Below are 26,243 nucleotides of genomic sequence, written 5' to 3'. Positions count from 1 at the left end.
GCCCCCCCCCCCGCCCTCCTTTCCCCTTGTCTCTCTTCCTTTCTCTCCCCATTGTTTTCAGCGCGACCAGCTTTGCTCTTGATTGATCTCCGTTCATGGGGCAGCAGCAGCAGCTTCGAAAAAGGAAAAGTAAACAGCCTCCTCCTCCACCTCCTCGCGCTTTAGCCGGGAGGGCGGTTGGCAGCCGCAGGGGGGGGGGGTTGGGGAGAGCGTGCGCGTGTCTCTGCCTCCAATCCCTGTGTCGCTGGGGCACATGCGCAGTGACCCAGGGACACACGGGACAGCTTGGACGCAGGGACAACTTGCAAATTATTATATAGGATGCCATATAGAGGAGGGTGAAAGGTTGTTTTCTGCTGCTCCAGAGAAGCGGACACAGAGCAATGGATTCAAACTACAAAAAAGAAGATTCCACCTAAACATTAGGAAGAACTTCCTGACAGTAAGAGCTGTTCGACAGTGCAATTTGCTGCCAAGAAGTGTGGTGGAGTCTCCTCCTTTGGAGGTCTTTAAGCAGAGGCTTGACAGCCATATGTCAAGAATGCTTTGATGGTGTTTCCTGCTTAGCAGGGGGTTGGACTGGATGGCCCTTGTGGTCTCTTCCAACTCTATGATTCTATGAGTATGAAAAGACACTTTCTATTGTGGACCGGTAGATGGAGATCATCAAATGTTGATTGACATAGTTCTTTTGCAATACTCTAAGGAAATGGAGTCTCTGTTGGGCTTTCTTAACTACCTGGGTTGTACTGACTTTCCAAGTTAGGTCTTCACTGAGATAAACTCCTAGGAATTTAAAAGAAGAGACTCTCTCCACACAGCCCTCCCTGATGTACAGCAGGGCTAATACTCCTCTCTTCCTCCAAAAGTCCAACACCATTTCCTTTGTCTATCCCCATATTGCAATTGTAAGAGACTGTATTTTATCTATGTGTGAGAAACCCCAACCCCACACTCACCCACCCCACCTGGGAATTGGACACTTCTCCAGGCCACAACTCCTTTTTAGCCCCTATTCTCACTCTCTCATGTTTGCAAGGAGACGAGGAACTGTGATATTCAAGGCAGGAAGTACTTGCCTCTTGCAGCCCAAGGAGCAACTTACTCTCTGTTTCTTCTCTGCTTCTCTACCTTTTCCATAGTGCACATGCAATGTCTACCAGACCTAGTATGCAGCCAGGTTTTTAATATCCTGCAGCTTTATCAAAGCATAAAATCCCCCCAAGTAATTTTACAGCTGCATGTTTTAGTGTGTATACTGACATTCTGAAAATGTCCCCGTTCAAGCCAATGGCAGTCTATTATGTGGAATGGTGGTAGGAAAAATACAGGTTGCAGTATTTTCTTCATGTGAAAATGGCCCTTGTCCATGCAAAATCTTTAAAAAAGTTTGAAGCAACCAGAGCTAGAATTTTGCTTACTTAAGGGTAGCTCAGTACACCTCAGTACACTCTCTTCAAATAAAAAAACAAGGCATACATACAAGTCCTGCTCTCAGATATGTGTGTTTGGTTAATTTTATTGTAAAGCAGCAGAGATCAAGAGGTAAGGATGAAAGGGAAGGGCCATTGCTCAGTGCTAGCACCCATGCAGATACTCACAGGTTCAATTCCAGCATCTCCAGGTAGCACTACAAAGCCCCACCTACAATGCCGGAGAGTCACTGCTGGGCAGTGTAGAAAATACTGATAAAAGAAAGCATCAGAGGAGAAACAGTAGGAAATAGTAACTCCTTTTCAGGAAATAAAGCATACAAGCTGAAAGTGTATGCAGATGACCTTGTAATAACAGTGGAAGATCCAAAAAGCACACTTCTGAAAGTCTTAGAAAAAATATAGGATTTTGGACTGGTGGCAGGTTTAAAACAAAATAAAATTCAAACTAAACTGTTAGTGAAAAATGTCTCAGAGCAAGACAAGAAAGAGATTCAGCAGAAGTTAGAAATAGAGATTCACAAAAAAGTTAGATATTTGGGAATATGGTTGACAGCTAAGAATATTAATATATTTAAAGATAATTATGAAAGAGTTTGGAAAGAAATAAAAAGGAACTTAGAGATCTGGGGAAGAATGAATTTGTCACTTTTAGGAAGAATTTTGGTGATTAAAATGAACGTATTCCCAAAAATGTCATTCTTATTTCAGTCAATCCCGGTGATAAGCAATGTGAGCTGCTTCAAAGAATGGCAAAAGGATATTACAAGATTTATCTGGAAAAGGAAGAAACCGAGAATAAAATATAAACTTCTTACTGACATTAAAGACAGAGAGGTTCTCTCTACCAGATTTAAAATTATACTTTGAGGCAACCTGCATTTTCTGGATTCGCGATTGGATTAAATTAGATCATACAGACCTGTTGGACTTGGAAGGGCATGATAATAGATTTGGTTGGCATGCATATATACGGTATCAGAAAGCAAATGTCCACAAAGGATTTCATAATCATATAATAAAAAAATGTGATTTTTAAGGTATGGGAGAGAGATAAAGATTTAATAGAACAAAAAATACCATGGTGGATATCCCCAGTAGAAGCAGTATCTTTTTTTTAAAAAAAAGTTAAATATGAAGACTAAATGGCCAATATATAGAGAGCTGTTAACAGAAGTGGACAACCAATTACAGCTAAAAGAATTTGAGGAAATTAGAGAGAAAGTAAAAGTTTGGTTACAGTATTTTCAAATAAATGAAAAATTTAAAAATGATAAAAAAAGGTTTTAGCTACACAATATCAATATTTCAAAGAGAAATGTAGAAGATAATACAAAATTACTGTCAAAAATGTATAATTTGCTGTTGGAATGGGAAACCAAAGAGGAAGAGGTTAAGTGTGTAATGATAAAACGGGCAAAGGATATGGGGCATAGTATACAAATGAGTGATTGGGAAAGGCTTTGGAGGACGGACTTAAAAATTACTGCATGTTTCTCACTTAAAGAGAACTATATGAAAATGATGTACTGATGGTACTTACCTCTGGTTAAACTTGCTAAAATGTATAGAACAAGTTCCAATAAGTGTTGGAAATGCAGAGAAAAAGGAGGGTACGTTCTATCATGTAAAGTTATTAAAAGCTTCTGGGAAATGATCTATAATGAGCTGAAGAAAATGTTTAAAATAACTTTTGTTTAAAAACCAGGAGCTTTATTAGGATTGATAGGAACTGAACTACCTAAAGAACAGAAGAAAATATTTATGTATGCTACAACAGCTACCCGAATATTGTCAGCCCAGAGATGGAAGGAAGAAAAGACACCGACAAAAGAAGAATGGCAGATCAAGCTAATGGACGATGCAGAAATGGCAAAATTAACGGTAAAGCTCAGAGACTACAATAACGAGAAATTTTTAAAAGAGTGGGAATCGTTTGTTGTTTATGTGCAAAAATACTGTAAACAAGTTGATACACTGGCAGGGTTTTAACTAAACGCTTGCAACTAGTAGAAAATTAGATAAAATTAAGGGAAATAATAATGAAAAAAGTTTAAGAATGGATATGCAGAAGAAATTGGTTAATATAAGAAACCAGAAGAGGGTATGGAGGGAAGTCCAGAGATTTAAAGAATCTCAAAGAGAAGGTTTGTGAAAAGGTATTTGTTTTTATTTGTAAAAATGTAACTGTGAAAAACTAATAAAAATTTATTTACAAAATAAAAATAAATAAAAATACTGAATTAGATGGACCATGGGCAACTTCCCATGTTTTTGTTAGTGATTCAGAGAGTTGCAGGTGCCATTTCCCCAAAGCCATTGGCAACCCTGTCCTGGTACTTTCAGCCCCTAAAGTTGATCTTTTTCACTGGGGAGACGGTGGCCTTCTGCTGCTTAACTTAAACGCAGAAAGCAGCAGCTTGTTTCAAAAGATAAAAATGCAGTCCTTAGGGCATAATCTGCCACTACACGCTCTCAAGACAAAGACCCGAGAATACTACATTGTCAAGCAGCCACGTTTTACCTGCAAAAAAATGTCTGTGCCTGTTTGACACTCCCTTTCCCTCTGCTGAGAGAAAAACACTTCTGCAATTTTTACCAGATACGGCAACTGAAACCTACCCCAAATTGTGTGTGTGTGTGTGGTTTTAAAGTCTTTCCAGGAAAGACAGCTATTGTGCTATTATTTTTTGACAGGATCCAGTGTAACACTGATCACTAAATCAGTCACTGGGGGCACTGAAATCCCCACCCCCCCTCGGCTCTAGGCTTTTGCACAGGTTTTCATTTCAGCTGGTTGGAGCCTGGTGCTGATAACGCCAAGGTTGCAGGTTCCATCCACATAAGGAACATAAGGAACATTCCTGCATTGCAGGGGTTTGGACTAGATGATCCTCAGGTTCCCTTCCAACTCTGATTCTACGTTCTGTATGCAGTTATAGACATGTAAGGCTGAAACAAGGCTTCCATGAAAGCTACACAACTGCAGATTTATTTGCAGGGTGAATGCAATCCTGCTGATCCCTTGAACATCCAACTACTGGAGAAGAGAAGACAGAGTAACTGTGGTCAAGCTAGTCAGTGCTCTGGGATAGTGTATTTTTATTTGGAGGGAATGCAGGCTGAAAGTAGGAAGGTTTAAATTGGATCCACTGAACTTTATGATGTACATCTTCATGGGCCTGTGGTGCCTGAAATATTCTCTTTACTGCAATTCACTCATGTTTAGTAGTCTCCTGACAGAATTTTTATAGTTCGAAAGGTTCTCATCTGTTTCTCCTTCATTTTTCAATTCAACCACCGACTTTCTGTAGGCCAGAATTTGTTGTGAGGCAAGAAGCTCCTGCCTGCTGACTTCTTCCGTTTTGTCACCTGCTCGTATTCGAAGCAGTGTCTCCAAAGCATTCTTCTCAGAGGCGCTGTTCTCCCAGATGTATTCCTCCATGTCAGCCTCCGTCTTTTCTTTTTCCCACTCTTCTGTTTTCTGAAAGGAAAAATAAGTTTTTAGTGGAAAAGGTGAAGGACTAAGTTTAATACCACAGTCATAGTACTCAGTGGCCCAGAGCAGTAGCTCTAGGAATAGCATTTCAGGTAACCTGATGTTCCTTGGAAGCGTTTTAGAAGTTTCTCACTTAGGAAGGTCACTAATGGTAGACAAGCACCTTTGTATGACCATTTAATCACAATGTGCAGCCAAAAGGATGCACACTCCATTCATGCAGAGGTGTAAAAGTCCTAGTCAAGGCTCTGGAAATGTGTGCACTCTAGAATCCTTTGCAAAATGCAGGGATTCTATGACAAGCACACAGGGGTTTCTCACAGAAAAAGACAAAGGGGATGCACTCCCTGAAGGTGAGATAAAATCCACTGGTCTTTTTCAAAATGGAAGTGTTTGCATATCAGCTATTACTGCATCCTGCCTCCACACCACTGCACACACTTATCTTTAGGTAAGGACTTCTTTAAAAGGTTTTCCTTCTGAAAAAACAGATGTATTAAACATATTGCAACTATCTATAGCTATCTCAATACAGCATACTTATTAGCTGAAAAATTAACTGATCAGTTATCTTAGAAAAAGCCAATTGACCAAATATGCATTAACTGACTGAATTTTTTGTTGTTTTAGATTTAGATCCCACCCTGTCCCAAAGGGTTGGTAACAAAAACTCACAGCAGAAAATTGCTAAAATTTCCTCACCCATTCTCAACTTAATATTGAGTTGAGCCCAGCCTAAGATAGATGTACATCTTACAATTATAAAAGGTTAGGATGTTCTACAACAGGGGTCCCCAGACTTACCAGGCTTCGGGCCGGTGCCCGCCGCGCCGACCGTGCGGCGGGCCGGAGGGCAGGGGAGTGCGCGCGCAGCGGGCCGGAGGGCGAGGGAGTGTGCGCCCGTTCGCATGCGCACATGCACACGGTCGGAAAAAATCGCCGAAAATCGCTTGTGCGCATGCGTATGGGCCTCCCCCGACCCGGAAGTGCATCGGAAATGACCTCTTCTGGGTCGGGAGAGGCCCATATGCATGTGCACAAAGGATTTTCGGCGATTTTTTGCCGATTTTGAAGATCGCCGCCGCACCGCGCGCTGTAAGAGCGGGCGGCGGTAGCGGGCGGCGGGGGTCCTCGCGGGACAGATTGGGAGGCCAATTGAGCCGCATCCGGCCCGGGGGCCGTAGTCTGGGGACCCCTGTTCTACAACATAGCTGAGAATAACCTTCTGCCATTGCTTCTGACCTACAGGAACATGCCAGAACCAAAATCGTCACAAAACTAGGTATGACCTTAACTCCCATAGCCGCCAAACTAATGCCTTAGTAGATTACCAATTAAATATTTAAAAACTATGTTCAAGTCAAAAGCCTTCCATGGAGCCATTATGACCACTGTGTGTGGGCCACACCCTTGAACTGTACTTGCACACAGTTATTTCCTACATGAGTACAGTATGTAACTTTATAGGAAGAGCTAAACCTGGTAGCTATCTGAGAATATCTCTGCTATTCTGCACCCATTCACTGTACATTAAGAACATGCGGCATATTTACGGTAGTAATCTCTGCAAATGGGAAATGTTTGTTTTGCCACTGGGTGGCAGCAAACCATCAACATTTCGAGTTTTGGCATAAGGAGAAATTCAGTGCCACAGCACGAATCCAACAAGCACTCTCCGGGGAATTAGTACATGGCACAAAAGAAAAAAGCAAAAGCCACACGGAAGCTCTGCAGGAATCCTTATCGCTGCCCAACGTGGTTTCTCCACAGGATGCTGATGTGAGGTGCAGCAGCTGGACTGACCTCAAACAAATCACCTTCCCAGCTTGGCTTAAATCTCATAGGTTTGTTGAGATGTTAAATTGGAAGCAGCCATACACAAGGAATTTTTTGCAGGATGAGTGGAATAAAAACGTGACAAAGTAACAGAAGAGCAGCCTGTATATCAGCACTACTAGACAGGACCTGCTTTTGGGTGTCCAATACTCCACTGGGGGCCACTGTGAAAACAGGAAGCTGGGCTAGACGAGCCTCTGTTCTGATCCAGCAGGGTTGCCCCAGAACGGCTTCCAACACATAGAAAAACATAATAAAACATCACAGGGCTGCCTTCAGATGTCTTCTACAAGTCAGATAGTTGTTTATTTCCTTGACATCGGATGGGAGAGTGTTCCACAGGATGGGCACCACAGGCCCTCTGGCTGGTTCCCTGTAACCTCACATCTCACAGTGAGGGAACTGCCAGAAGGCCCTCGGTGTCCAGGCAGAATGATTGGGGTGGAGACGCTCCTTCAGGTATACTGGACCGAGGCCGTTTAGGGCTTTCAGGGTCAGCACCAACACTCTGGATTGTGCTCAGAAACATACGACCAGTGTTATAAGATCTCAGCAGCCACTCCCAGTCACCAGTCTAGCTCATAGCTGCCAAGTTTTCCCTTTTCTCACGAGGAAGCCTATTCAGCGTAAGGGAAAATCCCTTTAAAAAAGGGATAACTTGGCAGCTATGGTCTAGCTGCCACATTCTGGATTAGCTGTAGTTTCCAAGTTACCTTCAAAGGTATCCCCACGTGACAAGGAAAGCCAGCACCTGCCCTAGCTATTAACTTCTTGAAATCAGGAAGTATCTAACACTGTCCCAGAGTGGTTCCAGCTGCCTGGACAACAGAAGTGAGACTGCTCCTCTCTAAGTCTCTCATACAGGCAAGTCTGTTGTCCTGTTTTTTGACCGTTTCAAGTCTCTCCGCTGTCGGAACTAGAGGCGTTGTTTTGTAGTGACTTCATTTTTATCTAGCAAGCAACTTTGGGAGGGTTGTTTGATACCCCATGCCACAGTTGCTGTCAGTTTTCACAGGGTTTCATCTTTTCCCCAACATAGTTTAACCTCCCTTTTCCCCAACCAGGTGCCCTGCAGACATTTTGGACTACAACTCCCATAAACTCTGGCTAGCAGGGCCAATGGTTAAGGATGCTAAAAGCTGTAGTCCCAAACAGGTGGAGGATATCAGCTTGGGGAAGGCAGATCTACTTGAGACTGCAAGCAAGGTCATTTGGAGGTTTGGAGTGAGGTCTCATTAGTATGCCAATGACATCCAATTCTCTTTCTTTTCCATCTAACCCAGATAAGGCAGGGGATAATACTGGCGCCTGGAATCTCTAACAGTCTGGCCAGGGACCAATGAGCTGAAGCTCAAACCAGGCAAGGTAGTCATACTATTATTAGGTTATGTGGAATTTGCTTTCAGTCTACTATGGGTGAAGGTGCACTTATTCTACGGTAAAAGATCAGGTATGCAGCTTGAGGGGAGGGAGTTCTTTTAGATCTGGACTTATTGTGGGTTGCACAATTTATCTTTTTAGCTGCACTATCGCTGTCCCAGAGAAAACGTGATCCTTTCAAACTTTCCCATGCTTTGATCATGATCTACTATGTTTTATTCAGCGATGCATCTGCATACTGCTCAGAACCTTCAGCAGGTTCAAAATGTCTCTGCCTGTTAATTTTGTAAAGTCAATCACATTTGTCCAGCATCTAAAAATCTTCCCTAGCAGCCAGTTTATCTCCATAGGTCAAAATGCTGGTTTTTGCTTTCTAAAGCGCTAAATAGCTGCAATCTGGGGCATTTTAGAAGGAATACCAATATGAAGAATGTGCTGAGCCACCCCCCTTAGAAATGAAAGGGATACTTAGTCAAGACAAGGTCTTTTTTATTGCAGCTCCCAGACTTCAGAATTCCATCTCTATAGCTGATGGTGCCTATATTTCAATGCAAATTTAACACTCCTATGTTCTCCCAAGCCTTTGGTGCACCATGATTAAGATGTGAAATGTAGAGTTTTGTGCCACAGGTATTAGCAGCATTTCTGGTTTTACATTTTAATAGCTTACATGTTGCTTTGCTAAAGTTCTGTGTTTTTATTTTGGATTATTTTATTTTTAAGTTGTACATCACTTTAAAGATTGTGACACTTTAAAGATTGTGACAGAGCTGAAAGGTGATATATATGGTTACAGTACCATCTGAACACCTATTTTCTCAGATTCATTATTAAACTGCAGCCCTCTTCAGGTATTCAAACTCAGTAATGTTAAAAGGACATAGAAAGGGAGGGCATACAAACAAGCCCCACCTCTCCACCGTCCCTCAGCACACCACCTCCTTTCAAAGCTTGGTGTGTTGAACATGCAAGTCTGAAGGGGGCTTCTATGTGTGCCCCACCTGTAGGACTGGAAACCCTGTTTCTAATTAAGTAATTAATTAATTATACTGTGCAGAGAGTTCCAAGTATGCTCACAGGACTGCATGCAAAAGCCCCTTCAGACCAAAGGGAAGCATTTCACTTTCACTTTCACCTATATTTCACTTTCACTTTCACCTATAGCCACATCAGAACTGAGCACCAGGATGTGTAGAATGTGTCAGGAAAGTTTCAGCTCGGGGTCCCTTCCAACTCTACAATTCTATGAAAAACAAAGCCAATATCCACAGCAGCCTCTCTCTCTGTTATTCCTACTTAACTATTATTGATAATCCATAGACTACAGAAAAGTGATTTCTTTAGTCGTGTGTCAGAGGTTCTTGCGGCTACTCTTGAGTAACGACGCTCCACGCCTCTCTGTCTTTAAGGTTACAGGTAGGTAGCCATGTTGGTCTGACGCAGTCAAAACAAAATTAAAAAATCCTTCCAGTAGCACCTTAGAGACCAACTAAGTTTGTCATAGGTATGAGCTTTCGTGTGCATGCACACTTATCTAAAGAAGTGTGCATGCACACAAAAGCTCATACCTATGACAAACTTAGTTGGTCTCTAAGGTGCTACTGGAAGGATTTTTTATTTTGTTTTGTCTTTAAGGTGTCTTTATTGTGCATCTTATTTACAGTGCAAAGAGTCTGGAAAACATGTCTGCTCAGTCCGAGTCAGAACCTCACAATGGCTTCTTTCTGTTTCGTGCCCAACACAACAGCTTGGGAACCCCAAAGCGCCTCCCTCTCGCCCTACGGGGTGCCGTGCGCCTCAATTCAGGCGTTGGGAGAAGGGCCGTACTTCTGACTGCTCTCCAGTGGCCAATTCCATCATTTCCTCCCCAGCTGCTTCCTTCTCTACTCGGTGTTGAGGCTCTCTCATGCCGTCAGAGCCCCTCCCCTCCTTCTCTACTTCCTGATTCCTATAATCTGATCCGCTACATGACTTGCTGCTCTGCGAAGAACTTGACCTCATGAGGGGGGGGCTGTTCCCTATAAGTCCTCCCCCTTACATCGTGCATCCATTGTAAAGGACAGCATTTAAACTAATCTAACAAAGGCTGTACATTATCTCCCTGCTTGTTTAACTTATATGCAGAATTCATCATGCGAAAGGCTCGACTGGATGAATCCCAAGACGGAATTAAGATTGCCGGAAGAAATATCAACAACCTCAGATATGCAGATGACACAACCTTGATGGCAGAAAGTGAGGAGGAATTAAAGAACCTTTTAATGAGGGTGAAAGAGGAGAGCGCAAAATATGGTCTGAAGCTCAACAAAAAACAAAACAAAACAAAAAAACAAGATCATGGCAACTGGTCCCATCACCTCCTGGCAAATAGAAGGGGAAGAAATGGAGGCAGTGAGAGATTTTACTTTCTTGGGTTCCATGATCACTGCAGATGGTGACAGCAGTCACGAAATTAAAAGACGCCTGCTTCTTGCAAGAAAAGCAATGACAAACCTAGACAGCATCTTAAAAAGCAGAGACATCAGCTTGCCGACAAAGGTCCGTATAGTTAAAGCTATGGTTTTCCCAGTAGTGATGTATGGAAGTGAGAGCTGGACTATAAAGAAGGCTGATCACCGAATAATTGATGCTTTGGAATTATGGTGTGGAGGAGACTCTTGAGAGTCCCATGGACTGCAAGAAGATCAAACCTATCCATTCTTAAAGAAATCAGCCCTGAGTGCTCACTGGAAGGACAGATCCTGAAGCTGAGGCTCCAATACTTTGGCCACCTCATGAGAAAAGAAGACTCCCTGGAAAAGACCCTGATGATGGGAAAGATGGAGGGCACAAGGAGAAGGGGACGACAGAGGACGAGATGGTTGGACAGTGTTCTCGAAGCTACCAATATGAGTTTGACCAAACTTTGGGAGGCAGTGGAAGACAGGAGTGCCTGGTGTGCCGGTCTATGGGGTCACAAAGAGTCAGACACAACTAAACAACAACAACAACAACAGCAAAGCTTTCCAGAACTAACGGCAATGGGAGTAGAACAAGCTGGAAAGGCTCTATCCATTGCACCATGTTGTCTTAGATCTTTGATACCTCACCTACATATTCTTAATTCTATTCTTACTAGACCTATATTTGAATTGAAACTGTTCTGTTTTCGGGTTGCGCTGTGGTCTAAACCACAGAGCCTAGGGCTTGACGATCAGAAGGTCGGCGGTTCGAATCCCTATGACGGGATGAGCTCCCGTTGCTTGGTCCCAGCTCCTGCCCACCTAGCAGTTCCAAAGCACATCAAGTGCAAGTAGGTAAATAGGTACTGCTCCGGCGGGAAGGTAAACGGCGTTTCCATGCACTGCTCTGGCTCGCCAAAAGTGGCTTAGTCATGCGAGATGAGCGTGCAACCCCAGAGTCGTCCACGACTGGACCTAACGGTCAGGGGTACCTTTACCTTTTTAAGATTAGATACCATCTTGTGTTTGTAACACAATAGCATAGGAGAAAAGAGTTAACTCTGCTCTTTGTTATACAAACTTGATCTGATTTGGGCACCCAAAATTGTTTTCAAGCTTTAAGAAACCCATAGGAAATCTGGTCACAAATATCCTACAGTCTTGATTAGTTTGGCCCAAATTTACCCCAAGATCACAAAGTGAGTTTCATAGTTAAATCAAGGATTTAACTACGCTCCTATCATACTTGCTTTCAGATTATCCTACGCTCCTACGCTCCTAACATACTTGCTTTCAGATTATTTTGTTTAAATCCTATTTTGTTGACAAACTGAGCGTACTGATGTCCTTACCAAGGGATGAGTTCCCCCCTGCTATTTTAAAATTTCAGAGATTAAGAATTAAGATTAAGAAACACTTGTATGAAGTTGCGAAAAATGCTACTGAACACACTTCCTTCTGAGCGATCACCCGTTCATGGAAAAAAATCCAATGTGTTGCAGAAGGCCATGCATTTTTCATTGAAATCAAAGACAATTACAACTGATGAGGTTATTAAGTATTTATGTGGAAGTTGAAAGGTAATAAAAGGGTATGGGACTTGTGTGTATTCAATACACACCAAGCACTCACACAAGCAATATCATATGGCTAAGTCTTCCATCACTGAGTACAGTGGTACCTCGGGTTACAGATGCTTCAGGTTACAAACTCCGCTAACCCAGAAATAGTAGCTCAGGTTAAGAACTTTGCTTCAGGATGAGAACAGAAATCGTGCTCTGGCGGCGCGGCAGCAGCAGGAGGCGCCATTAGCTAAAGTTGTGCTTCAGGTTAAGAACAGTTTCAGGTTAAGAACGGACCTCCGGAACCAAGTTCTTAACCAGAGGTACCACTGTAATGCTAGAGCCAAGGACAGATGTGTTCATCTGGAATTAATAACCCCTTTGAGCTTCCAGCATACGTAGAATCAGTGTCTGAATGGCTACAGACACCTATGAATTGGTAAATTATTATTATTATTATTATTATTATTATTATTATTATTATTACTATTATTATTAATTTATACCCCACCCATCTGGCCGGGTTCCCCCAGCCACTCTGGGCGGCTTCCAACAAAACATTAAAATACAGAACAGTTCACCTTCATCCAACTTTATAGGTTTTCAAAATACTAAAGCACTAGTGTTTATGTTTCTAAAAATTCCTCAGTTGAAGGAAGTACAGTTAAACAGTTAACACCAGTGGTTTTCTCACTGTTTCCCAGGACTCCTCAATACAGGGCACCTTAGTGAGAAGATCAACCATTAAAACGCTGGCACTGAAAGACAGCCTATCTTCTCCTTCAATGTACTGCAGGAAAGAGTGTTGGGGTGTCTGACAGGAGACACTCTGTTCATGTAAAGTGACAGGACTTCCAGAGGCCAAGCCCCATATCAACTAAGTGTCACAACACACTGGGGCTCCATTAATATGCTGTTATTCATTCCCTCAGCTCACTGTCCTCATCCCCATATCTCATTCTCCCTTTCGCTGAAGCACTACTGAGGGAAGAGGTGGGTCATTGGAGAGGAGATATACCTGGGCAAGAAACAGAATCAAGAGTCTTCCTACCTCAGCTTTTCCATAGTGCCCTAAACAGATTAAAATGTATTTAGTGCCTGTGTAGCACTAAGGACATCATAGTGCAGATGTCCCTCCACTCATTTTCATGAATGCTATAGACCTGTTCAGGCATCAATGCTACTTTTGTTTGTCAAAATGGAAGCAGGGAGTGGGGATCCACCAAGAGCTCCACTTTACCTTTGCACAAAGAGCACACCTGCCTGTTAGGATGGAAACTTTTGTGTGTGCAGCTGTGCATGCTCAGGTTCCCACACAACCCATGACTCAGCGTAATTGGGCTTTCCAGGATGTGAGGAAACCTTTGAAGGCTCCATCTGACAGGTGGTCCCATTCTGTGCACAAAGACTAAGGGTGGGGCTGCTTGGGATGAGTCCACTCCCAAGTCGACAAACACCGGAACATAAATGTCCCTAACAGCCATCATTTCATGTGACAATCTAGGTAAGCAAATAGTCTGTTGAAACAGCCATAATTTTTCCTTAGTGCTCTAAGCACTCCACACTGATTTCCATAGTAATCCCGTAGACCACCAAGGCCCAAGATGTTGGCTCACTCATGGTCAATGTACAACACTAAGCTAGAGCTACTGCTTTACCACTTACCTCAGATCTGTGCATATCAGACAGAAAGAAGCGCAACAATTCCTGATAGCAGACACTGGCAGGAAGCCCCACTGCAGGCAGGGTCATTAGTCTGTCACCCTCCAGATATTGCTGGACTCACCAGCCCCAGCCAGTGTAGCCAATGGCCAGGGATGATGAAAGCTGATGTCCAGCTGAGGGTCACAGATGAGCCACTAAAAGAAAACTGCCTTATACTGAGTCAGTCCATTTGTCCATCGGCCTCAGTATTGTCTGGCAGGGGCTCCAGGGTTTCAGGCAAGAGTCTTCCCCAGCCCTCCCTGGACATACTGGGGACTGAACCTGGGATTTCCTGCATGAAAAGCAAATGCTCTACAACTGAGCAGCTGCCCTTTCTTGCCCCAGTTGCAATTCTGGTGCATTTAACATGTACTAATCTGTGCACATAAAAAAAGGTGGCGCTGTGGGTTAAACCACAGAGCCTAGGGCTTGCTGATCAGAAGGTCAGCGGTTCGAATCCCTGTGACGGGGTGAGCTCCCATTGCTCAGTCCCAGCTCCTGCCAACCTAGCAGTTCAAAAGCACGTCAAAATGCAAGTAGATAAATAGGAACCGCTACAGCGGGAAGGTAAATGGCGTTTCCGTGTGCTGCTCTGGTTTGCCAGAAGTGGCTTTGTCATGCTGGCCACATGACCTGGAAGCTATATGCCGGCTCCCTCGGCCAATAATGCGAGATGAGCGCGCAACCCCAGAGTCGGTCACGACTGGACCTAACGGTCAGGGGTCCCTTTACCTTTACCTTTAATCTGTGCACATAAAAACAGGACCTGTAAGATGGAACTTTGCTCAATGTTTGAAAAAAATGGAAAGTTTTTCACTGAGTATTCATTAACATACCATCTGTGAAAAACAATACCATTTCTCCGAAAATAAGACGTAGCCATAAAATAAGCCATAGCAGGATTTTTAAGCATTCAAGGAATATAAACCATACCCCGAAAATAAGACATAGTGATAGGCAGTTTAACCTTGTAGGTTAAACTGTACCATACTTAATTAAAAAATAAGACATCCCCTGAAAATAAGCCATAGTGTTGTTGTTGTTTTGAGGAAAAATAAATATAAGGCGGTGTCTTATTTTTGGAGAAACATGGTAGCTTTGACCCAACACACAAGCACATTAGTACAGGTGTTCAATAATTTCTCTCTACCATCAATGTAAATAAGCCATATTATTTGTGAACAACATCTAATCAAACAAATGCTACACATTTTAAGTCAAGCTTGGCTGTCACAAATGTCATGCATCAATTCTTACCCATGATTCATGGAATAAAACTGTCAGAAGGTATACTCCATAGTCATAATTTTGTCTTCTTAAAGGACACCTGAAAGATATGAAAAACTAAGTCTATGGTATCATCTCTCCAATATTTAACCATTTAAAACTTACATTTTTTACATATAAATAAATGGAAACTATAGAATGAATAGTTTGAAGAACTATTCATTAACTGCCTCCAATGAATAAGAGATTTAACAATAAAAACACATATAAAAACATTAAAACAATGTAATATAGAAAAACAATTTCAAATCTAAAACAGATATAGGCTAGGATAACCTTCACTGAAAATATTCACTTTGAAAGGAGGTGGTCTCCAGTAGGTGCCCAAAAGACAACAGAGGTGGTGCCTATCTCATGTGTAACGGGAGGAAGTTCCAAAGGGGAGCTGCTGCCACGCTAAAGGCCACGCTCCTACTGCAAGCAGAACAGACCTCTTAATGAGAACATATCCACAGGAGGCCCTCTCCTGAATAGCACAGGGACCAGAGGAGAAACATAAGAAGCAAGACAAACAACTGCACTTTAGTTCACTCACAAGCTTCCAAAATGTGTTGACCTTTTTTGGACACAAACTTATTTTAATCATATTGATTTATTTGTATTTTGAAGCAGGAAATGGGAGAAATGAGGTCTAACAAAGATAGCTAAAGCCTTTGCCAGATTAGAGTAGAAGAGTCATTATAACCAAGGATCTTTGTAATATGGCACAATATTTTTGAGTCCTTGTAGGAGTTAAGTAGGACAGGAATGGATATTAGCAGCTAGGGTCCTGACTATCTTACATATGACCCACATTAGACAATTTTCTCATGTTACGATACCTGTCTGTTGTGATGGTAAGGGTATCTGTGGCCTTGCAGTACCTCTCTCCTACAAGTTTAATGAGCTTCTTCTTTGCATGATCATCCAAGTTAAGGCTTGAAAGCTTTACCTGGAGAGAAATCAGTCTCTTAGCAAGTTCAATGCTCAGGGTAGAAAAAAAGGTCAATGAGTTATTGCATTAAAGCACATAAAACATGTTGTCACTGCATTCAGTTTTGCAGGTCGCAAATACGAGGGCCGAATATGAGCCCCAAGCTCAAACAGGTGACTTCATGCAAACCACACACACACCATAGCTGCCAAGTTATCCCTTTTTTAAAGGGATTTTCCCTTATGCTGAATAGGCTTCCTCACGAGATAAGGGAAAACTTGGCAGCTATGACACACACACACACACACAAATACATCACAGGTGTCTTTTAGATTCAAGTCCTCAAAAGTTGAGCACAGAACCAGGAGACTGACATACGTTTAACTTCATCATTTCTTCTGATTTTGCTAGTGTTGGCACTATGCACAAGGCTATGCACAGCATTAACACCTTGACCCTAGTCACTGGAAACCTTATTCAGGCATCTCCATATATTTTACAGCACATTATTACAGCCATTGCTTTCCTTTTTTAAAATCAAAGTTGAGACTATGCTGACATGCAGTACCCCAGCATGATCCTTATAAATCCTTAGAAATAAGCTATGGGAAAATTTGGATCTAATTCTACTATTTCTCAATCAGCAGAAACAAGGCCAGTAAAGAATCTTAATGGAAAAAGCAAAGATTATATTTATTTAAGGGTTGAAAAACCAAGGGAGGAAAGTCTCAGAAAGAGCACTAAGAGGCTTTTAAAAAGCCAAGTGCTAGAAAGAAAATCCTAACTGAAGAATAAATAAAGGACAAATTAAATTTTGTGACTCAAACCAGACTTGAGCTGCTCAGTGTAAGAACTATCTTCAAGCAAAGGATTAAGAACATGTTAAACTAACAAAAGCTCAAAGTAGTGCTCAGGTGCAATATTAGTTTGCTATATTGTGTTAAGACTTAAGAAACTTGCTACACAGTATATTGCATTAAGGCAGAAGAATTCAGAACACTACCACTTCAAACAGTAAGTATGAGCTAGGGAAAATAATACAGTATCTTTGAAAATTTCCCTAGATAAAAAGTTCCCTGAATGTAGCAAACTACTACATCAGGAAGACACATTACCCCGGCCTTCTCCCAAAGTGCTAGTTTACTACACTCAGGGAACTTTTTATTTCAGGTGCTTTAAAAATGAGGCTCCTTGCCACCTCTGTGGTCTGAAGTAGTACTATTCAGAATTCTACCATTTCGTTAGGTTCCATGCTAAGACTACAAGTCCTGTCTCACGAGTGTGAGTGTCTTTTGAGTGTCAACAGGTGTATGGATAAGAGGATACTAGGAAAAGGTTCAGAAAAGGGCAACCAAAATGATCTATGAAGAAAGGTTGCAGCAACCCAACTCCCTCAAACATTCCTCATAAGGCTTGGATTCCAGACCCTTGAGTTTATTGGTTGCCCTCTTCTGCACATGTTCCAGCTTGTAAATATCATCCTTAAATTGTGGTGCCCAGAACTGGACGCAGGAGTCTAGGTGAGGTCTGACCAAGACAGTATAGAGTGGTACTAACCCTTCCCTTGATCTGGACACTAGATTTCTGTGGATGCAGCCTAGAATAGCATTCACATTTTTGCTGCTGCATCACACTACTGACTCATGTGAAGCTTATGGTCCACCAGGACCCCTAAACCCCTTTCACATATACTGCTAGTTAGCCAAATGTCTTTCATCTTATATTTGTGCATCTGGTACTTCCTGCCTAAGTGCAGAACCTTACATTTGTCCCTATTGAAATTCATTTTGTTGGCCCAGTTTTCCAATCTGTTAAGATCAACTTGAATCCCGATTCTGTCTTCTGTGGCAGTAGCTACAGTTTGGTGTCATCTGCAAATCTGATGAGCCGAAAAGAGCTAGTCACCACTGCCTTAGATTGTCTTGGAAAACTTAAAGGACTGTCTTCTCCCATATGAATGTGTGGGTAAATTAAAGATTTTCTTTGGGCTCTTGCTGCAAGTACACTTGTTCTTTGAAACTTTATGTGTATTTGTGTGTGTAAGAGCATTTTAATAGTGGCACCAAGTCTCTTGAACTTCCTCCTGTTAAGTTAATTCCACCTCTTCCCTGCTGGCGTTTCAGAAAAAGATGCCCCCTGCCTGTTGTTGTTGGTTGTTTTTTTTAGCTGCTCCAGTTTACTTGCCCTTGCTGGGGTTGAATGGAATGGGCCAGTTTACTGACTGATGGTATCATGTGTCTTCTTATTTGGTTATGCATTCATGATTTGAAGATTAGCTATTTTGTAGACCATGTTAAATATTTAAATAAATCGATTTTCTGAACATTTGAAAGTTACAGATTCTGTCATGGCAATGTTGCCACACACTAGATGTACACAGATCCTCCCAGGTCACCAAGGTCTCACTGGAGTGGCAAACACATGGCTGGGAAGCTGAGCCCTATCACTTGAGCCGGGGGGGGGGGGGCACACATAATGGGACAAGCACATCAGAGGGAAGGCTAGAATGTAGCAGCCCAGAATGGGACTCCCAGGCGGAAGGAAACTTCACCACGCAGCAATAGAGAAAAGTAAAGTAATTTGTTTGCTGACAGCAAGCAGTGACTCAGAGGATACTTCCTAAAAACTGAGCCCCAGAGCATCAGTGCTCTGGGTTTATATACCTTTTCCAGACAACATTTGGCATTTCAAATGTAAACCAATAAAGCATGGACACAATAAGCCTCCGTATGTCCTTCATACTGAAGGAAACTTCACCACGCAGCGAGACTAGACACTTTGTTCCATATAAGCTTTTTTTAATGTGCAGGGAGGGGTTTGGTTTTTGTATGGAGGAGCATTCCATCATGCAAATCTCACATGCAATTTGAAATGGTCTAGCCCAGACACAGTTTCATCAGTCCAGCGAGAACTGTGCTGTGGCCCCCATTCAAAACAGTCTCGATACCATCTGCTTTTCACCTTCAAACCTCTCCCTGTCCCATTCCTCCCGACAGATTATGTTGACAAAGGATTAACAGGACACCACCAGAAGACAGGATTATCAATCATGTCTCATTTGATCATAAGTGCTAGGAAAAGCCATATGGCAGGTTGCTGCATGTTTAATAATCAACATTATATGCAGCCTGTTTCGAAATATACCTCTATAAAAAAGTACATGGTTTTTATACAGTTTGTTAACTGCATAAAGTAAAACATTGGCTTGGACAGTAGGACATGATTTTAACAGTATCTTGTCATACAAATATTGCCATCTACCTTACAAAGTTATTTTAGAGATGACTGAAAATGCAAATGAAATGGCTTTTTTTACAAAAGCAAAATGTGCTCCAAGCTTCTCAAATCCTAGCCTCCACCAACCCTCATTTTCCCTCCTTTAGGTTTTAAGTGGGGAAGGGTCACAGTGCAGTAGCAGAGTGTCTGCCTTGCAAGCTAAAGGTTCCACGTTCAATATCCATAATCTCCAGGCTGGAAACACATCCTGTCTGGAACCTGGAGAACGGCTGCCAGTCAGTGTGAACAATACTGAGCTAGATGGAGCAGTAGTTTGACTCTGGAACACAGGAAGTTGCCTTATACTAAGTGGCTTGGGCAAAGTCATTTCTGCTTATGCAGTATCTTGAATACTGATGGGACAATATTAAATGAATGACCTCACACACAAAAATGGCTGAAAAAAATATGGCCTTATAGATTCATTATCTCTCTCTCCTAATGCTTTGTTCAATATTCAAAATAGGCATCTAACTTGACCATTACTCAAGTAAAGCTTACAGCACTTGAATCAAATACCATCAGATGTTACTGGATTTTGTGCCAAGAAATGAAGCAAATGAATGGTTCTTCATTTCTTAAATTAATTGCTTCATCAGTGCAAACAGTTCTTGTACATTCTCTTTCAGTAACAGCAAGTTTAATTTTTGCCTGCTTTGTAATCAAACCAAATGAACTTGTTTTAAGAGCCCTATGTTAAAAATGAAGTTACTTCTGTAGTTTACTTACTGTTAGGGTCACCACCCTTGCTTTAGGATTGCGAACAGATGGGCCTGCTGAAATGTAATCTACTGTGTCAACTTCAATGGGAAAGTGCTGCATACATTTCTCATCATTATCAACATCAGCTGGCCACTCTGTGCAGAAGTCTGAAAAGTGAGCAGTGGAAGCAAGATCACAGCAATCATTCTGGCAATAGCTACTTTTGGAAAAACGTATTAAGAACTTCATCCCTTTCCAGGTAATTAAAGTGGAATATGATGTGAATATGCCAATCAGAGGCATGACTGTTTACAAATTCCTGGCCCTCACCTCTTTCTTTAATCAAGTTTAAGCCTGCTAGTGTTGCCTTCCACCTATTTTTTTAATCAATGAAAGAGATCTGAAACTTACCTTTAAGAGCAGCACAGTGCTTTCTGATGGCAACTGGTGTCAGATGCAAAAAATTGGGGATCTGAAATAAGATGTAACTCATAGTCTAAATCTAATACATAATGTAAAACATCTAAATGAGGACAAATGATTCATTCAGTATTGCTAAGCAATAAGTGAAATACTTACTAGCCCACTAGAAGCTACCTGACCACCCAAGTGTCATATAGGCATAACTACACTTGCTTTTTACAGCATTATTTTAATAGTACAACAGTTAATTTATATGCAGAAGCAGTTAACACAACTTGCTTTTTCCCCAAGGATTGTGCATTGGTCAGAAGGTATAAAAGTCCAATATGGATATGAAAAAAACCCACAGTATAGCATAGCTTCAGCTGTTTTGAACAGATGGAATAGTTCAACTATAGAAATCTGAGGGCATACCAGTCCAAGACAGAGTATGTATTTGTGGGGTGGCATTGCAGTATCCCCTTGACATTGTTGAATAACAGCTTTATACCAATATTAAAGTAAGCTATTTAATAGGAAATCGAAGGAAAAGAGCAAAGTTTTCTGTTACAAGGCACTTAACATTATGCAACTGGGGCAGGGAATAATCTCTCTTCTGTAAAGGCTCCCAGCCTCAGGAAAAGATATATGGAGTCCATTTCAGTTAAATGCTGTGGAGATTCAAGGATACAGGGACAGGGGAATGTGACTGTTACTTCTGCTCAATCTGTCAGCTTTTGATATCACTGACCATGGCATCCTCCTGATCCTATTCAGTGAGATGGGTTCTGAATGCACCACATTACAGTGCTTTTGTATCTTCAGGGGTGTGTTCAGACAACAGCACTGGATAAGTGCTCCTCAAACCCTAGCAATTGTGCTATGGGATTCCACAGGGTACTGTACTATCCTTTCTACAGTGCAATTTAACATCTATATTGTGGGGTCATTGGGAGTTTAAGAGCAAGGTGTCACCAGTATGCTCTACTTCTCCATAACATATGAACAATGAGAGACTGTGAAAGCTCAGAATTGGGTGTCTGAAAATAGTTGTGGACTGGATGAGGACCACCAAATAGTGCACACATCCTTGGAAGATGGAGGCTCTTTGGGTGGGTTGTTCCTATGTTTGGGAAAGAGGCATGACAGGTTACCTGTTCGGCCTGTTCTGGATGGGGTTGCACTTCCTCTGAAGGAGCACCTGCATAGCTTGGAGGTCCTCCTGGAAACATCTGTCACTAGAGACCCAAGTATCCTCTGTGACTAGGAGTGCCTTTTACCAGTTTCATCTGATCCACCAGGGTCAGTGTTGAATGTCGTGGTCAGTTGGCTGATGGGGACATCTGCTTAAGAAAATGGTTGAAGCATCTGCACTGTCTACCCATCAACTACCGAGACAGGTTCAGGGTCCTTGCATTAACGCACAAGTCTTAAACAACTAAGGTCCAGGGTGTCTCAGGAACTGCTTAAATAGCTGAAACCCCAGTTCAATTACTGACATCATCTGCAGGAACATTGCTGGTCATTCCCCAAGCCGGCAAGACTCATTTGACGACAAGAAACAGACTTCAGTATCATCAGTCAAGTACTATGGTAGGTGCCTTCTGTTTCAACTTTAAAACACCTGCTGAAAACCTTTCTACTTCATCGGGCTAGTGAAGAAGAAGAAGAAGAAGAAGAAGAAGAAAAAGAAGAAGAAGAAGAAGAAGAAGAAGAAGAAGAAGAAGAAGAAGAAGAAGAAGAAGAAGAGTTTGGATTTGATATTCCGCTTTATCAATACCCAAAGGAGTCTCAAAGCGGCTAACATTCTCCTTACCCTTCCTCCCCCACAACAAACACTTTGTGAGGTGAGTGGGGCTGAGAAACTTTAGAGAAGTGTGACTACCCCAAGGTCACCCAGTAGCTGCATGTGGAGGAGCGGAGACGCAAACCCGGTTCACTAGATTATGAGTCTACCACTCTTAACCACTACACCACACTGGCACTCAGTGTGCAGGCAATTAAGAGTACATCCTTCCACAGTAATTAGTTAACTTCTGATATTAACTATTTTATGACTTTCATGGCACGGTTTTACATACAATTGTTTGGAACCGTTCTGAATTGTTTTTTATTAGCAGTATATAAATTTTTTTATATATAAATAACTTGTGATGAAAGCACAAGACTACTATACTGTATATCTGTTTCCTTCAACTACATTCTACACTGGAAAAACCCAGTGTCTTTGAAATAGCAGGATACAACTGTACCTTCAAGAGTTCCAGGTTCCCTTCTTTTACTGGAGGTACACCCCTTTTCACTGGGTAGCCCATTCGAAGAGGAAGGGGCACACAGGAAGGTTTAAAAGCAGCTGCAACAGGATACACACTGGTCCAATCCTGATGAACCTCCATCTTCTCAGTTCTGGGAGCTGCAGTCTAATACAAATTTCAAACGAAAGTAAAGTTTAAAATGTGAGACAATTCTATTTTTTATGAAAAGATATGCTTTAACATTGATCAGTTTTTCGAGACAGATGCTCTCCCCTTATATGAGTCATATAATATGACACATGAGTTTTAGACTCCAACTGGATTAAACCTGGCTCAAATCCCTGTTGAGCCATAAAGGTCAAAGCATTGACTTGGATCAGTTACTAGCTCTCAACCTAACTTATTAGCAAGGACAAAGCAATTCACATAACCAAAAATTCATTTATAGTAATTATTTGGCTGTAGCTGAATAAGAACTGATATAAACTGCTTTCTGGAGGGCCTTTTCTGAAATACCTAATGACTTACCGGTAATTTTGTAATTGTGGTATATCACATGTAACTAACACTTAAAAGTGCTTGCTTAGTAGGTGGGAGCCTACAATAAGCACAATACTACATATTTAAACCTGCGCTTGTGAGAATCCTAGTTCTTTCATAGAGTTTTAATTTCAGGGTTACATCTTTGGAAGAAATGACAGTTGTCAGTATGCTGAAACAGATTAAGATCCCATAGGCTTAAAATGTAATCCACATGAATCCTGAGTTTCTTACCTCTCTCCAGTATTTGTCATTTTGTGAGGTCCTTCCTCTTTGTACCAAGGCACCTATTAATATTTCAGAAAAAATATCTTATTTTATTTAACATTACTGCATATGTGCAAATACTATTATTCAAATAACAAGCTGGAAGAAAGAATCTTAAAGTTTAGTTAATACTTAAACCAGCAGCATAAAAAACCCTTCATATCAGATAGGTAGGCACAGCTGTGTTGTGGCATAATGCTAACATAATCAGTTTATTGTCAGATACAGAGAACCATAAATGAAAGAATTATTATTATTATTATTATTATTATTATTATTATTATTATTATTATTATTACCCCGCCCATCTGGCCGGGTTTCCCCCACCACTCTGGGCGGCTTCCAACAAATAGCCTGGCGAGACAGTCTGCGTGCAGGTAGGGTCTCAGCCTGCGTACCAGATGGAGCTGATAGACAGCCGCCCTGGACACAGAATTAACCTGTGGCTCCATGGACAGCTGTGAGTCCAAATGACTCCCAGGCTGCGCACCTGGTCCTTCAGGGGCACAGTGACCCCATTCAGGACCAGGGAGTCCCCCACACCCACCTGCCCACTGGCCCCCCAAAACAGTACTTTAGTCTTGTCAGGATTCAACTCAATCTGTTAGCCGCCATCCATCCTCCAACCGCCTCCAGGCACTCACACAGGACCTTCACCGCCTTCACTGGTTCTGATTTAAAAGAGATGCATTAGATGCCATTCCCTAGATTGGGCATGCAGTCTCTGTTCTTACTGCTTAATGTGAGGGTACACCCATGGTACACTGGCGTGCTCTGGTCCATGGGTTCACGAAGAGTTGGACACGACTAAATAACACCACCACCACCCAGATCTAAAACACGTAAGCTGTGCCAAGCCTCAGTTCCAAACTCCATTCTGAATACTGAGGCTAATTCCTCTGTAGCAAGGCACAATCTCCAAATGTGAAAGGGACTTTCATCATCACACATCATCTGGATGAAGAAACATGGCTTTCAGGGCAGTTTTAAGAACTGCATCTTTCTTTTCAGATCTTGTGTGTAAAAATCACTCACAAGCTAGGATCAAAACCATGTAAGATAGTGTTAATAAACAAGGATATGATAGATTTAATTTAGTGAAGTCTGCTATAATAGCTTTACCATGGTGACCAAATGAAACCTTCATTTCAAGGCAGCATTCTCTCAGTAGCAATTTCTGAAAGTTGCAACAGGATGCTGAATTTGGAAGGCTCTTATGCCCTTTCACAGGCTTGCCACTTCTTAGTTCTGGTTTTCCTCATGCAACTGCTTGTTCCCATGCTTCTAGTCTTTGTCTAGATCAGGCATCCCCAAACTTGGCCATCCAGATGTTTTGGAACTACAATTCCCACCATCCCTGACCACTGGTCTTGTTAGCTAGGGATGATGGGATTTGTAGTCCCAAAACATCTGAAGGGCCGAGTTTGGGGGTGCCAATATCTAGACATTATACTTCAGCCCTTTCTGCTTAGAATTCTCTCCCACTAGATTCCATCTAGTCTCCTTTAAAGGTATTTTAAAAAGCCTATCCACTAGTGCTGACCCTTCAAGAATCCACATTCCTACCAAGTCTCAATTCCCCTTAGTTCCTATTGCCTCCCCTCTCCCCTTAGCTTTTAGATTTTGAAACAGACAAATAGGGTCCTATAATTTAAAATAAAAAAACTTTATTTAGGAATATAAAAATAATAAATAAATAAAAATATATTTATAAAATATTTTTTTTATTTGTAAAAATGGTCTGCCAGAAGCAGCTTAGTCATGCTGGCCACGTGACCTGGAAGCTGTATGCCGGCTCCCTCGGCCAACAACGCGAGATGAGCACTGCAACCCCAGAGTTGGTCACGACTGGACCTAATGGTCAGGGGTCCCCTTTACCTTTATCTGTTATTTATGTTTACTTATGTTTACTCTGAAATAAATCACATCAATTTCAGTGAAACCTATTCCCTTTTAACTGTGGACAGGTTTTGTTTATTAAATTTCTATACCGCCCTTCATCAGAGGATGACAGAGCAGTTTACAGTATAAAAACACCCAAGTCTAAGGCATGACAACAAAAACAATAGCCACCCACCCACCCCAGTTTCAAAGGGCACAAATTGTTTAATGAGCCCAAGGCCTGGTGATAAAGGAACGTTTTTGCCTGGCGCCTCAAAGTGTATAATGAAGGCGCCAGGCGAACTTCCCTGGGAGAGCATTCCACAGATGGGGAGCCACTGCAGAAAAGACCCGTTCTCGTGTTGCCGCCCTCTGAACTTCTCGAGGCGGCAGGCGAAGAAGGGCCTCCGAAGATGATCTCAGGGTCGGCTCATGAGGGGAGAGGCGGGCCTTTAGGTTCTCGCAGCACCCCGCGCACCACTTCCAGGGAAACTTGCCCCCCTTTTAAAAGTCCTCCTGAAACGCGCCGGATTTGCGCCGCTCACTTGCAAGCGCTCCGGCTGAACCGGGACTGCCCCGCTCCTTCTCCCGCCCCGCCCGGGTTCTCCCTTCGCAGCGCCCAAACAGAAGCGGCACCGGCGGAGCTGCCCCTCGGGGCTTTCCGCCAGGGAGGGAGGGCCTGGCCGTCCGGCCGTACCTTTGCCTCGGCCGCCGGCCGCCGCCCGAGCGGTCGAGTAGCCAGCGGAGTTCCGGCTCCTCCGGAGAAGGCGGCCTCCGAGCAGCAGCAGCAGCGCGCCCGAACCTGAAGCGCCTCCGCAGGCGGCCGCCATTTTCGTACCGGGCGCTGCGCGGAGTCGTGACGTCC

General features: G+C 42.4%; 1 protein-coding gene across 1 annotated transcript; it reads right to left on the bottom strand.

Moving 5' to 3' along the window:
* Window positions 1-329: 329 nt before the first annotated feature.
* On the bottom strand, window positions 330-26,243 carry MRPS35 (mitochondrial ribosomal protein S35). The gene is made up of 8 exons (XM_035138137.2): window positions 26,076-26,243; window positions 23,465-23,517; window positions 22,688-22,855; window positions 20,445-20,505; window positions 20,061-20,200; window positions 15,964-16,073; window positions 15,113-15,182; window positions 330-4,917 (listed from the first exon to the last, which is right to left on the bottom strand). Exons 1-8 carry the CDS (start codon window positions 26,206-26,208, stop codon window positions 4,639-4,641), a joined length of 1,014 nt encoding a protein of 337 aa, XP_034994028.1. The 5' UTR covers window positions 26,209-26,243; the 3' UTR covers window positions 330-4,638.

This window comes from Zootoca vivipara, chromosome 5 (assembly GCF_963506605.1).
Source record: "Zootoca vivipara chromosome 5, rZooViv1.1, whole genome shotgun sequence".
Taxonomy (NCBI): domain Eukaryota; kingdom Metazoa; phylum Chordata; class Lepidosauria; order Squamata; family Lacertidae; genus Zootoca; species Zootoca vivipara.
This window is presented reverse-complemented; position numbering and strand designations above follow the sequence as displayed.